General features: G+C 40.8%; 1 protein-coding gene across 1 annotated transcript in view; it reads left to right on the top strand.

Moving 5' to 3' along the window:
* Nucleotides 1–13,002, top strand: part of LRRC37A (leucine rich repeat containing 37A) — a 64,152-nt gene extending 51,150 nt beyond the window's left edge. The window contains exons 11-14 of the mRNA XM_044003282.1: nt 10,659–10,717; nt 12,529–12,580; nt 12,665–12,810; nt 12,932–13,002. Coding sequence (XP_043859217.1) covers nt 10,659–10,717; nt 12,529–12,580; nt 12,665–12,810; nt 12,932–12,983 — 309 coding nt within the window. The 3' untranslated portion in view covers nt 12,984–13,002. The remainder of the gene's footprint in view (nt 1–10,658; nt 10,718–12,528; nt 12,581–12,664; nt 12,811–12,931) is intronic.
* Nucleotides 13,003–13,541: the final 539 nt, after the last annotated feature.

Raw genomic sequence — 13,541 nt, 5'->3', positions numbered from 1 at the left:
GTAGGTTTAATTGATCAAATTGATTGTGAGGTGTCCCAAAGAATTACAAGACCCAGTGACTCAGTTTCCCAAGTTTTATTGCAAGACTGTGATGACCACAGGGAGAATACCAGAAAAATGGAAAGGTATCTCAAACAGAAAAGGAAAGATGGTTATATTTATAATCAGAAAATAATTGATCATCTCTTCATTATCATAATCTCCACCTTGGGGAGGTACAGGGGAAGGCCTATCTTAATTTGGAGTTCCCGGGGCTTAAACCAATCCCCGCCCAGGCGGGGACCTTTTTCCTTGGAGGTATGTTTTTGGGATTTACCTGTCATAAGGTGAACTTAAGGACAAATTTGGCCTTTTCTGCACATGCCCCTAAAGACATGCTTAAACTTGCCAATCTCAGAGGGTCTCTGTGTTTATGGTATCTCTTTACCTAAGATCTGGTTTCTAGGTGTCCTGTCAACTAAGAATATTAATGGCTATTAATGGCCAATGGTCCCTAGTTACTGTCTCTGTTGATGGTGAGGGTTGATAGGGACTGAACCCTCTTGGTTACTGTAAGAACACAAACCTTAGTTTCTCTGTTAACCCTTTTAGCCTCCTCCATCAGTAGGACAGGACTCCTGGCTGGCATATGGCTATGGAAGGAGATTTCACCAAAAGGAATAATAAGTGGAATGTATATAGTGTTTTATTCTGCAAAACATATGGATCGCATTTGAGTGTTGTTAGCACAACAATGGGAGGCAAGTGTTGCAGATTGTATTGCCTGTGCTGTTTTATAGATGAAGAAACTGAGGTTTAGAGATATATGGGAACTAATAAGATTGGAGGTAGAGTTTGAATTCAGCTTTTCCTGACCACACCAAGTCCAGTGCTCTAGCCACTATATCAGACTGCCTCTAAAGGAAGCAATAGATAAAAAGGACTAATATTATATATTAAGAAAATATATTTATGTAAGGAAATACAGAAACCAAGAGTAGGGAGGAGAGGAGCATGATGGGGAGAATTTGGTGACGAGCAACAGTGGAAGAAACAGAAATGATATTGTTTTGAAGTATACAGACCACCTGTACAGAAAGAAGAAGTAGACAGTAAGTTCAGTAAACAGATCACAAACCTGCCTTGGAGTTATAATACAGTAGTGATTTGACTCTGACATCTCTTATCACCAAAAGCAAAGTAGCTGATAAATCCTTGTGGATATTACTTCCAAATAACTTAATGGTGATTTCATTCTTCAAAGGTAGAGGAAGCAACAAGGGAAACTTTTCTAATTCTGACAAACAAGGAGAAAATAAATTCTCAAATAGAAACGAGGAGAATTTTGAAGGGAAGTGGCCATTGCATCTTAAAATTCCTAATGGAAAAGAAAAGGAAAGCCAAGCTGTTTGACACACACACCTTAGACTTTGGAGAAGCAGATTTCAAAGGGCTCAGAAAAAGGATAGGTAGGGTTTCAGGGCCAAAGGATTCTACAAGGGAAGTCAGTCTAAGAGGGATAAGAAATTCTAATAAAAACCAAAACAATCCCAATAAGAAATAAGGGGAGAGGGGCAGCTAGGTGGCGCAGTGGATAGCGCACCGACCCTGGATTCAGGAGGACCTGAGTTCAAATCCAGCCTCAGACACTTAACACTTACTAACTGTGTGACCCTGGGCAAGTCACTTAACCCCAATTGCCTCACCAAAAAAACCCCCCAAAAACAAAACAAAACAAAAAGAAATAAGGGGAGGAGTGGTGGGAGGCCTAACGGGAGGGCCAGGATCTAAAAAGATTGAAGTGAATGCACAAGGAATTAACTGACCAGCTCAGGTTTCTAAAACACATGTATACTGTGGAGCCCCAGTCAGGATAACACAAAACACATGCATAGAAGATTGAAAAAAAAAAGACAAAAGAAAAGATAAGGATAACGTTTTTAAGTAGTTTCAGTGCTAAAAAATAAAAAAGGCTGTTATGAACTTGGAGTGACAATGAATGAATGAAAGGCTTTGGGCAGGGTAAAAAGGGTAGTGAACAAGAACATCATCCAAGGGGACAGGGTGAAGCAGGGTAGATGGAATGATTTAATGGGTATTAGAGAAGAATTCAGTATTTCTCAACTCATGTTGCTTCTGTTTTCTTTACTAAAAAAAAAAAAAGAATGCTCTTTGGACTAAGAAAAATACAGTAAAAATGCTTTAGAGGGAGTTAAAACTAAAGTCCAAGCTCAGGGAAGATGTCATAAGAAGGCATCCAGTATCTCCTGGTAAGTTCAAGTCACCATAATCAGAAGTCGTGTCAGAAAGTACTGAAAGAACTGGCCTGGATGACTGATGAAGCAACATCAGTGATCTTTAAAAGAACGTGTAAAGGGGCAGCTAGGTGGCGCAGTGTGATAGAGCACCAGCCCTGGATTCAGGAGGTCCTGAGTTCAAACTTGACCTCAGACACTTGACATTTACTAGCTGTGTGACCCTAGGCAAGTCACTTAACCTAAACTGCCTCACCAAAAAAAAAAAAAAAAAAAAGACCGTGTAGAATGGGAAAAGTGCCCAAAGACCAGAGAAGAGAAAATTTCCTGATTTTCTTAAAAGGGAGAGAATGGAATCTGTGAACTTGCCTTCTATTACTGCAAAATCCCAGATTGTATTACTAAATGGATGGTCTATGAGAAATTAGAAGAGAAACAACGATAACTAAGAGTCAATTCGACTTCATCAAAAGGAGGTCATGTCAGACTTAGCATATTTATATTTGGATACCTAATCAACTGTTAGATAAGGGGAATGCTTTTAGGCCTAGATTTCAGCAAAGCATTTAACCAAGCCTCTCATGCTATCTTTGTGGACAAGATGAAGAGATTTGGGCTGGATGATTATATAATTAGATGCATTTGGAACTGGATGAATGACTGCATACAAAGAATAGTCATTAATGTTGAAGTGCCAGTTTGGAGGGAAGTCTCTAGTGTGCAGTGCCCCAAAGATGCTTCGTTGCCTTCATGCTAATCTTACATTTGTATCAGTGACTTCAGTGAAATGATAGACGGCACACTTATCAAGTTTTCAGATGACACAAAACTGTACAAGACAATTAACATATTAAATGCTGGAGTCAAGATCCAGAAAGATCTCCACAGGCTAAAATGAAATTCAATAGAGGGAAATACACAAGTTCACAAAATCAGCTTCATAAGGGGAGGCACAGTCATTTGTCTGAGAAATAATAATAAACTAAAAAGATCTGGGAATCTTATTAGATTGTAGGCTCAATGAACAGCATGACATGGCATTCAAAAGAAAAAGAAAACCCCACTCTGATCCTAGTTTAAGAAAAGCATAACACCCAGTACTAGGAAGTAGATGACTCCACTGAACCCTAATCAGACCCCAGCTGTAATACTGTGGTCAGTTCTGGATACTTCATTCTAGAAAGGATACACCGGTAAGTAGAAACATATCCAAAGATAGGCAACTGAGGGGGTGAGGGTGATGTAGAGGGATGGATTTAATTGATCAAATTGATCGTGAGGTGTCCCAAAGAATTATAAGACTCAGTGGCTCAGTTTCCCAAGTTTTATTAAAATACTGTGAGGCCACAGGGAGACCACCAGGAGGTATCTCAGTTTGGGAGATGGAAAATGGTTATATTTATAGTGAGAAAAATAAGTTATCTCCTCATTATCCTAATATCCTCCTTAGGGAGGTTCATATCCTAATTGGACTTCCTGGGGTCCTAAGACATCCTCCAAGGCAGGTACCTTTCTCACTAGGGGTATGTTTTTATTTTTTGTTTTATTGCAGGGCAGTGGGGGTTAAGTGACTTGCCCAGGGTCACACAGCTAGTGTCAAGTATCTGAGACGGGATTTGAACTCAGGTACTCCTGAATCCAGGGCCAGTGCTTTATCCACTGCGCCACCTAGCTGCCCCTGGGGGTGTGTTTTTGGAGTTTAAATGTCATAAAGTGAACTTAAGGACACATTTGATCCTTTCTGCGCATGTTCCTAAAGCATGTTCAAACTTATCAGACCCCAAGGGTCTCTCTGTTTATGATATCTTTTTACTTTAAGATCTGGTTCCTAGGTGTCCTGTCATCTAGGAATATTAATGGCTATTAATGGTTAATGGTCCTGGGGGCAGCTAGGTGGCACAGTGGATAAAGCCCCAGTCCTGGATTCAGGAGGATCTGAGTTCAAATTTGACCTCAGACACTTGACACTTACTAGCTGTGTGACCCTGGGCAAGTCCCACAAAAAATAATAATAATAATAAATGGTTAATGGTCCCTGGCTACTGTCTCCTTAGGCTTCTGTTGACAGTATTGGTTGATAGTAACCCTCTGGTTACTCAGGTCTTAGTTTCTCTGTTAACCCTTTTAGGTACTATTGATCAAGTATTATCCATTAACTCCTTTTAGGCTCCTCCATCAAAGGGACTAGAGACAAGAATCAGCTGAAGGAACTGGAGATGCTTGGTCTGAAAAATTTAGGGAGGGAATGAGATCTGTCTTCATGTATCTGAAGGTCTGTCATTTGGAACAAAGTTTAGACTTGTGCTTGAGCCAGAGGGCAGAAACTAGGAGCAATGGGTCAGGAAAAGTTTCCTGCAGAGCTCTCTACGAATATAACAGGCTGCCTCAGGAGTTATTGGGCTCCCCCTCACTGGAGATTTCAATCAGAGGCTAGATGCCCACTTGTCAGGAATGGGGTAGCATGGATTGTTGTTCAGAAATCGGTTGGATTTGGTGGTCTCTGAAATCCCTTCCAAACCTTAGATGTTGGGATTTCTTTGCTCATTGCTTCCACAGTTATCAGCTGCAGTAAATTTCTATTAAGCTCAAGAAAAGCTCATTTGGCTCAGAAAAAATGGAATTGGTAGTGTGGCATAGGCTACCAGATAATTAGGCAAGGCTTTCAAACAATGTCAGGCTTTCAGTGTCTTCGCTGGAGGGGTTATCACTACTTTCTCTTCCTGACATTCCACCTCTCTGATCCCTAAGAACCTCAGAAAACATTCATTTTTTACCTGCTAAGGAACAAGTACTCTAAGAATTTAAGATGTTCTTCACCAAAACCCTCCTAACTTCTTCTTCTTCTTTTTTTTTTGGTGGGGCAATGGGGTTTAAGTGACTTGCCCAGGGTCACACAGCTAGTAAGTGTCAAGTGTCTGAGCCCAGATTTGAACTCAGGCACTCAGGTCCTCCTGAATCCAGGGCTGGTGCTTTATCCACTGTACCACCTAGCTGCCCCTCCCCCCACCTCCTAAATTCTTAATCCATCTTCCTTAGCCTTTAGTGAGGCAGATACCTCTGGTCTATCCCTCAGCATGTAGCTTCAAGAAGTACAGCAGAAGTAAAATAGACAAGAATTAGTGCGATGGATTAGATGTGGGGAGTACTTGAAGATGATTCTAAGATTTTGAATGCTTTTGACTAAGAAAATAATTAACAGAAATAGGAAGGGCAGGAAGAGGAGCAAATCTGAGAGAGAAGGGTGAGTCCAGTTTTGCACATGTTGAATTTAAAGTCCTGGTTACACATCCAAGTGTAACCAGAGATGCCATGTGTGGTCAGTTGGAAATATAGCTTTGGAGTTCCAAAGAAACTGTGGAAATGGATAATGACAGATTTGGTTAAGGTGACAGCCAAAGCCATGGCAGTGGGTGAGATTGTATAGAGGAGAAGAAAAACGTGAACAGAGCCCTGAGGATTGTCTACATCCGTGGTTCCCAGTGTATGGTCCAGGGATCCCTGGGGGTCCTGAAGACCTTTTCAGGGAGTCCATGAGGTCAAAACTATTTTTGGAATAATTTCCAACATGGTAAAAAAATCAATAGATAAAACCCACATAAACAAGGGCTCTCTGGTGGGGGAGGCAAGGGGAGGTTAATAATTTTTAAGAGTTCAAAGGAGTCCTGAGACTAAAAAGCTTAAGAGCCACTAGTCTACAATATGGGGATAAGAGGAGGAAGAAGGGAGCCATCAAAGGAGAATGAGAATATGATGTCATGAAAGTCTAGTCTAACTACATTCTTCCCTCTGGGACATGGTTAGGCTATGTATACAAGAGCAGAATACTGGGAGTTAGAGATCAAGGAACTGAGTGTACCTAAAGTGGCAGGAGGGACAAAAGAAGAGGTCAGCATGTAAAATTTGAGTCACAAACATGGAGGGGACATGGGGTAAGAGTGCTAAAAGAGGGGACAGCTAGGTGGCGCTGTGGATAAAGTACTGGCCCTGGATTCAGGAGGACCTGAGTTCAAATCCAACCTCAGACACTTGACACTTACTAGCTGTGTGACCCTGGGCAAGTCACTTAACCCTCATTGCCCCGCCCCCCCAAAAAAGTGCCAAAAGAACCTGTGCATGTTTACTTGCATGCATGAACACATGCACGCATGCACGCACACTCATCTACACTAACAAGAGAGGGCAACCACCTACAAAAACTAGGGAGATAGCAGTAGCTAGCTCTCTGAGAACTATAGAGAACTGGATAAATATTCCTGTGGTGTTAGGGGAAGTTCTTAAAAGCTGGAGTGAGCATTTAATGGTTAGTGCTTGGTTCTAATTATTGCACAGAATCCTGAATGTAGTCAGCAATACCCCTGGTGGTTAAACAAGAAAAGAGAGATTATCAAAACAGAGGAGTCACCAATGGCAGATACTGCAGAAAAATCCAGAACAATCAGGGCTGAGAAAAGGCCATTGGATTGGGAAGTTAGAAAGTCATTTTTTACCTTTAAAGGGTGTCATTGAAATAGAATTCAAGAGAAGGCTCAAGAGTAGTTTCATTAAGAGAGTTAAAGTCAGGTAGTAAGGGTTTTTACGAGTGAATGATTGGTAAAGAAGTGAGAGCAGAAATTTTAGACTATTTTATTTAGTAGTTTGGCAATAAAAAGAGAGGAAACAGGACTATAAGGAGAGTGTGACAAGCCTTGTCTTAACTTAGGGGAGATCTGAGCCTGTTTGTATTCAGAGGGGAAGAAGCCAGTAGAAAGAGAAACTAAAGATGCAAAACCCGGTAAATGATTAATAGGACAAGGTCTTGGTGGAGGCACGAGATAGGATCAAGGACACTGGGAAGAGAAGAAGGGGTTAGCCTTGACAAGAAGAGAGGCCACACTTTCCTCTGAAGTGAGAAGAGCCTGGGTGGGGAAGAAAAAAAAATGAGAGTTGGCAAGTGAAGGTGGAGAGTTAAGGCAGATGGATTTGATCTTAGTAAAAAGGCACAAAGGGGGATGGGTTTGGGTCAAGAATTTGAAAAGAATGGAAAGTATTTGTAATGCCACTGTGGGAAATGAAACAGATAAGATAATAAGCAGGAGGAGAAATGATAAAGAAAATGAGAATAAAAGGATCATCATGTGGTGAATAATAACCTAGCTAAAGTTTTGTAAAGAAAATCTGTACTGGTCTCAAGAGCTCCTACTAATGTGGGGTGGAACTAGGGGTCAAATTGATCGTGAGTCGTCCCAAAAGAATTACAAGACTCAGTGACTCAGTTTCCCAAGTTTTATTGCAATATTGTGGGTAACCACAGGGAGATAACCAGAAAGGAAAGACAGTTATATTTATAATATGGATAAATTGATTATCCTCATTATAATAATTTCCACTTTAGGGAGGTACAGGGGAAGGTTTATCCTAATTTGGAGTTCCTGGGGTCCTAAGCCAACCCCCGAGGCAGGTACTTTTTTCAGTGGAGGTGTGTTTTGGGGGTTTACACGTCATAAGGTGAATCTGGGGACAAATTTGGCCTTTTCTGCGCATGTCTCCTTCTGGTTCCCATGCTTAGTTTCAAAACATCTTCATTTATCATTTATTTCTAGTCTGAATTTCTATAGCTTGTCACTTTATTTAAGGTCTTCATGGCCTAGCTCCCTCTGTTCCTGTTATGGGTACTGATTACTGTGGGTAAGAGAACTTAGCATCCTGACTTGCAAGTTATCCATTAACTGGGGTCTGAATCCCTTTTAGAGCTTATATCTGAATTGGAGCTTGGGTCTTAGGTTTTCTATTAACCCATTTTGCCTCCTACATCACTACTAAAACAATGGACTTAGAGTAGAGGCAAGAAATTTGAATGGTGGAGGTTCCCCTTTGCCTGGGAATTATTCTGATAGAAAGTTAAGGGGGTGAGGAATCCTAAATTGTTAAGAGACCAGTGTTGAAGTAGCTTAAGCTGGAAAGAGACAAAGGAAACCCGGAGAGCTCTTATGGATTGGCTAATATGGAAAAGGTCAGAGGATTTAATGAAGAGGGTATGAGCTAATTCAATACATTTAACAAATATTTATCATGTAACTAGCAATATTGATGCCTGCTGGATTTGAAGTGAGATGACTTGTATTCTAATTCTGGCTCTGCCACTTACTACTTGTGTAATCTTAAGTAGTTAACCTCCCTGGGCTTCAGTTTCCAAAATTGTAAAATGAGGAGATGACTTCAAGTGTCTTTTCTATATCTAAATCAATTATTTTATGCCATCAAATCGATTTTATAATTTGATATATGAATTGTGAAGAAATGGGGAATGGTTTCCTCTCAATAAGAATATAATAGTCTGGGGCAGCTAGGTGGCGCAGTGGATAGAGCACTGGCCCTAGAGTCAGGAGGACCTAAGTTCAAATCCCGCCTCAGATACTTGACACTAGCTGTGTGACCTTGGGCAAGTCACTTGACCCCAATTGCCTCACCAAAAGAAAAAGAAGAAGAATATAATAGTCACCATTCAAATTACATTCCTCTGGACCTGTTGGAGGAAAAAGATCACATGGTTCAAGGAGCCCTGAGCTAGTCTCAATTAGGTCCTCTCCTGGGTTGTGTCCATGTAAGGGAAGATTGAAGAAATGCCCCTGTGTCACCTCTCCCATTGGCTAAGAACCCAAAAAATAATTATGGAAATTAGGGTTAGGTATACTGCATCCCTTTTTTGCACATAGATTTTAACCCTTGAGTAATTGGACCAGTGATGAAAAAGGAGAGGTTGGGGACTAGGGTTTAAAACAGGGCCTTTGAGCCCTCATTCTTTGCACCCACCAGCTGTACACTGGGTTGCCCATTCTTGAGAGAATGACAATAAATGAGCCTTTGACACATCACCGCTACTGAGTTCCAGAGAATTGAGCAGGAGTTGTTTTCCTCACATGAATATAATACAAGTAACAAATAAGGTTGTTTAATTGAACAGGAAGGGAAGTTTTATGGCCTTACAAGGGCCATGGGGGAAGACCCCAGGATAATGTATGCCAAGGGGTAAGAGAGACACTAAAACTAGCCTTGTGGGAGGGAGGATAGAGATTTTGAAACACCAGCCCTGAAATGCCATGAGGGCTACTGTCAGGGGGTCACAGTCTGGCAACTTTAAGTTTTAATAAATTACTCTAAAGCTTAGTTGTTTCTGTGCTGCTAAATTACTGTAAGTACTGTCAAAATATAATTTAATAATTTTTAAATTGCACACTTTAAAAATCATTTTTATTTCCTCTAAAATTTAGTGCCCTGTGACAACATTCCATCTGCCCCCCATTCAATTGCTTAGAAAGTGTTAATTAAATAGTTAATATTTGTTAGGTTCTTTAGGGAGGGGGGAAGGAATTGTTTTTACTGAAAAAGCCGTTCAATTCTGATGTATTGGAATGGGCATTCTTTCTCCTGAGAGCTAAGAAGGAAACACACCTCCCTCCTGTCAGGCAAGAAGCAGTAATTATGTTTGTTGTTTTCCCTCGTTATGAGGAAGGGTACAAAGAGAGTGGAGCAGAAGAGAAGTAGGTTTAAAGTAAGAGGGAATAACTGTGGCATTTAAAACAAGTTGCTAGGTGGCACAGTGGATAGAGCACCGGCCCTGGATTCAGGAGGACCTGAGTTCAAATCCGACCTCAGATACTTGACACTTACTAGCTGTGTGACCCTGGGCAAGTCACTTAACCCCAATTGCCTCACACAAAATAATAATAATAAAAGTAATATTATTTTAAAAAAACAAGGGAAATAATAAATGTATGCTTTACTTTTTTTTTTTGGGTGGGGCATTGAGGGTTAAGTGACTTGCCCAGGGTCACACAGCTAGTGTCAAGTGTCTGAGGCTGGATTTGAACTCAGGTCCTTCTGAATCCAGGGCCAGTGCTTTATCCACTGTGCCACCTAGCTGCCCCTATGCTTTACTTTCCTTGCAACAAGACTGTAAGTTATATGATCCAAGTATTAGTGTTATTTCCATTGTCCCAATAAGGAAACTGAGACTCAGAGAGGTTAATTGACTTGTACAGAGTCATATAACCACTGTCTGAATCTCCATTCAAACCTACCAGTCTGTGCTGTTCTTAAAAAGAGAATGGGGGGGGCAGCTAGGTGGCACAGTGGTTAGAGCACTGGCCCTGGAGTCAGGAGTACCTGAGTTCAAATTCGGCCTCAGACACTTAACACTTACTAGCTGTGTGACCCTGGGCAAGTCACTTAACCCCAATTGCCTCACTAAAAAAAAAAGAGAGAGAGAGAGAGAATGGAAGTTCAAAGGGGACAGGGACTCCTATCTACATTTACAGGCATATAAACTGACATGCTCTCAGGAAGCATTTGATAAGTTATTCAATCAGAAATTAATATTTATTAAATTTGACAAATATTTCTTTCAAATGAAATAAGAATTGATAATGATATTTTCTTCCTAAACAGATTTGTTCCCATAGACCAACAACTTCCAAAGGGGATATAAAATATTCATACAGCTTACGGTAAATATCACTGTCCTCTTCAGAAAGTGATTGCGCTGATTTTTATAAAGATTTTTAATACAATGCTAGAGCTGGAAAATAGTCTGTCCAACCTTTTCTGTCATTACTGATTAGCAAATCAAGGCCCAGCTAGGGAAATTACTTGCCTAGGGATACATGTCAAACCAGTTTCAAAACTGGGGATAGGACCTTGGCCTACAGACTCCCAGTCTTACATTCCTCAAATTAGACTGTGTTGCTGCTTCTTACTTATCAGGAGAAAAGCCCCATTTGTCTTTCCAAATCACCAGTTCAGTTTCTGCTTCTTCACTTAGTCTTGGTCCCAGAAGAAAAGAAATATAAGAAATGTATATGTATATGTATGTATATGTGTATATAAGAAATATATACACACATATATATACATACACATACATATATATCATTTATATATCATCTATCTATCTATCTATTTATCATCTATCTATCCTCTATCCTCTATCTATCTATATATCATTTAGCAGCTTACCAGGTTTACCTGTATGAAAGGCTGGTAGTGGTCCTTTGCCTCCAAACAGGGAAACTCATGGCTGCTTTACTGTCAGTGCCTGCCCATTCTCCCCTCTACTTCTCAGAATTTGACAAGAAGTAGATAGATGTTCATACGTTCATTTTGATATTATGCTTTGCTCTAGCATAATAGTCAAAACTGAGTCCATTTTAAATCAGTCTTATTATTATCACGAATCTGCCCTCCCTCAAGTGCTTTAAAAAGAGTGCTCCCCTTGTAGAGACTTGGATGACACCAGTGTATCATAGAACTTGGACCTTAACAAGGCTGGGGGAAGAGGGGAAGTGGATCAAACAGAGCCACAGGCAGAGGCTGCTCCAATAAAATAGGTCACAAGCCAACTTTGCCAGAGATGAGAAAGCTGCCTTCTTGGTTGGGGTCAGTAAGTTGATCTCATCCTTCAGCTATATAATTCCCTGCTCTTTTATTCCCAAGACTTGCTTAGAATTATAGAGTGCTAGGAATTGAAAGGATCATGTAGTTTGACCCCTTCATTTCTTTTTTTTTCTTTCTTTTTTTTTTTTTTTTGCAGGGCAGTAGGGGTTAAGTGACTTGCCCAGGGTCATACAGCTAGTAAATGTCAAGTGTCTGAGGCTGGATTTGAACTCAGGTACTCCTGAATCCAGGGCCAGTGCTTTATCCACTATGCCACCTAGCTGCCCCTGACCCCTTCATTTCACAGATGAAGAAACTGAGCTACAGACAGGGTTAAAGTGACTTGCCCAAAATTAAGCAGCTACTTAGTAGCAGAGTGGAAGTAAGAACCCAGGAGAAGGGATCCCACAACCAGAGCCCTTTCTCTTTCCCTTTGTTAGTGTCTAACGTTATCATGTAAAGTGTGGCAAATTGGATCCTAGCATCCCCTGGATTGTGAACTCACTGATCAAAGTAGCTGTGTAAGTGGCATTCCACTTTCCACCCCAGAAAGTTGGCTTGACTTGGGGACAGTGCTAAGGAAGCAATTTGAATGAATAGGAATTGTTCTACCATATCACTGGGAGATCCCGCTTGGCCTAGGGTTAGCTCCATTCTGAGATGGGGACCACCTAAAGACCACTTTGGGGACCTTCAGGAGGTCCCAGACCAAAAAGCAAGTGACCGCTACTTCAGGCCACCTCCTTGCATGGTACTTGTTTTCATGAGGCTGCTGTCAAGTGGAAGGTGCTGTCTTGTAACAGTGCAACTTCAGCACCCCTTTAACCAACAATTTGCAAGACTGCATTACTAACTATGACTTGCTAACTATTGTGTGCTTTTCCAGGAGTTTTCTAACATCTCTGCACAAGAAGTCCTCCAGAAGAAGTCCCGAAGAGGTAAACCTGAGTATTTATTGACACTAACAAAGACCAACAGCAAGGAAAACCCTGGTGCAAAGTGAATTCTGTTGTATCTTCTAGGAGGGGAATTTTTACCGAAAAGGAAAACCCCTGTGGCTTAGGGATATGTATCGGCCACTAGATGCCACCCGCAAAAAGAACATGGCTCAGAAGCTACATGACCAGGACTCCTCCGATGAGGATGAGATTTTCAACAAAGAGAGAAGGTAAGTTCTTAATAATGGGTACATTCACGCATGTGACATAACCAGAAAAGGAAAAGGCAGTATTTCCTTCAGAGACCAAAAGAAATGGTGTGTTTTTAAAGATCTTTTTTTTTGGTTCCAGGAACGAAGCAATAGAAAAAAGAGAAGAGAAAAGAAAAAATGAAGAAGATTAAAATAAAGCCTCAGACAGAGATCCATCAACATTATTTGGTGAATATTGGTTTCTCAACAATATTTGTAAAATTCTATTTTTATCATATTAAATGCATACAACCCATACCCACTTCCAGTTATGTGATAAGGAAGTAAAAGAAATAATCACATCTATTTCTTTTCAGTAAGAAGAAGGGATGGTCTTTATCTGTCAGGAGTTTTTTGGATAAGGGTAAGGAAAGGCAGGGACCCTTGAAATCCCCATATATATGGTACTATCATCTGCTTTCACACACATCCCATCTTGGATTTGGTGGCCCAACCCATGGAAAGCACAAAGTGAGAAAGGGGAACAGGGTTAAAAAGAATATCTAGAGGAGATGGGTTAACCCAAGATTTTGCCTGGATGTCATGTGTTTGGAGGTTTTAAAAATAAGCTGGTCCAAGTTCCACATGGAGATATCCTCTCATTTTACCTGGGTTTTTCTGTTCTGATGCTAGTTCTACCCTCATCTATTAAGAATATTCCCTTTGGGGGCAGCTAGGTGGCTCAGTGGATAGAGCACCGGTCCTGGATT

This window comes from Dromiciops gliroides, chromosome 4, assembly GCF_019393635.1.
Source record: "Dromiciops gliroides isolate mDroGli1 chromosome 4, mDroGli1.pri, whole genome shotgun sequence".
NCBI classification, from domain to species: Eukaryota; Metazoa; Chordata; class Mammalia; order Microbiotheria; family Microbiotheriidae; genus Dromiciops; species Dromiciops gliroides.
Note: the sequence above shows the minus strand (reverse complement) of the source record. Positions and strands in the feature narration are given on the sequence as shown.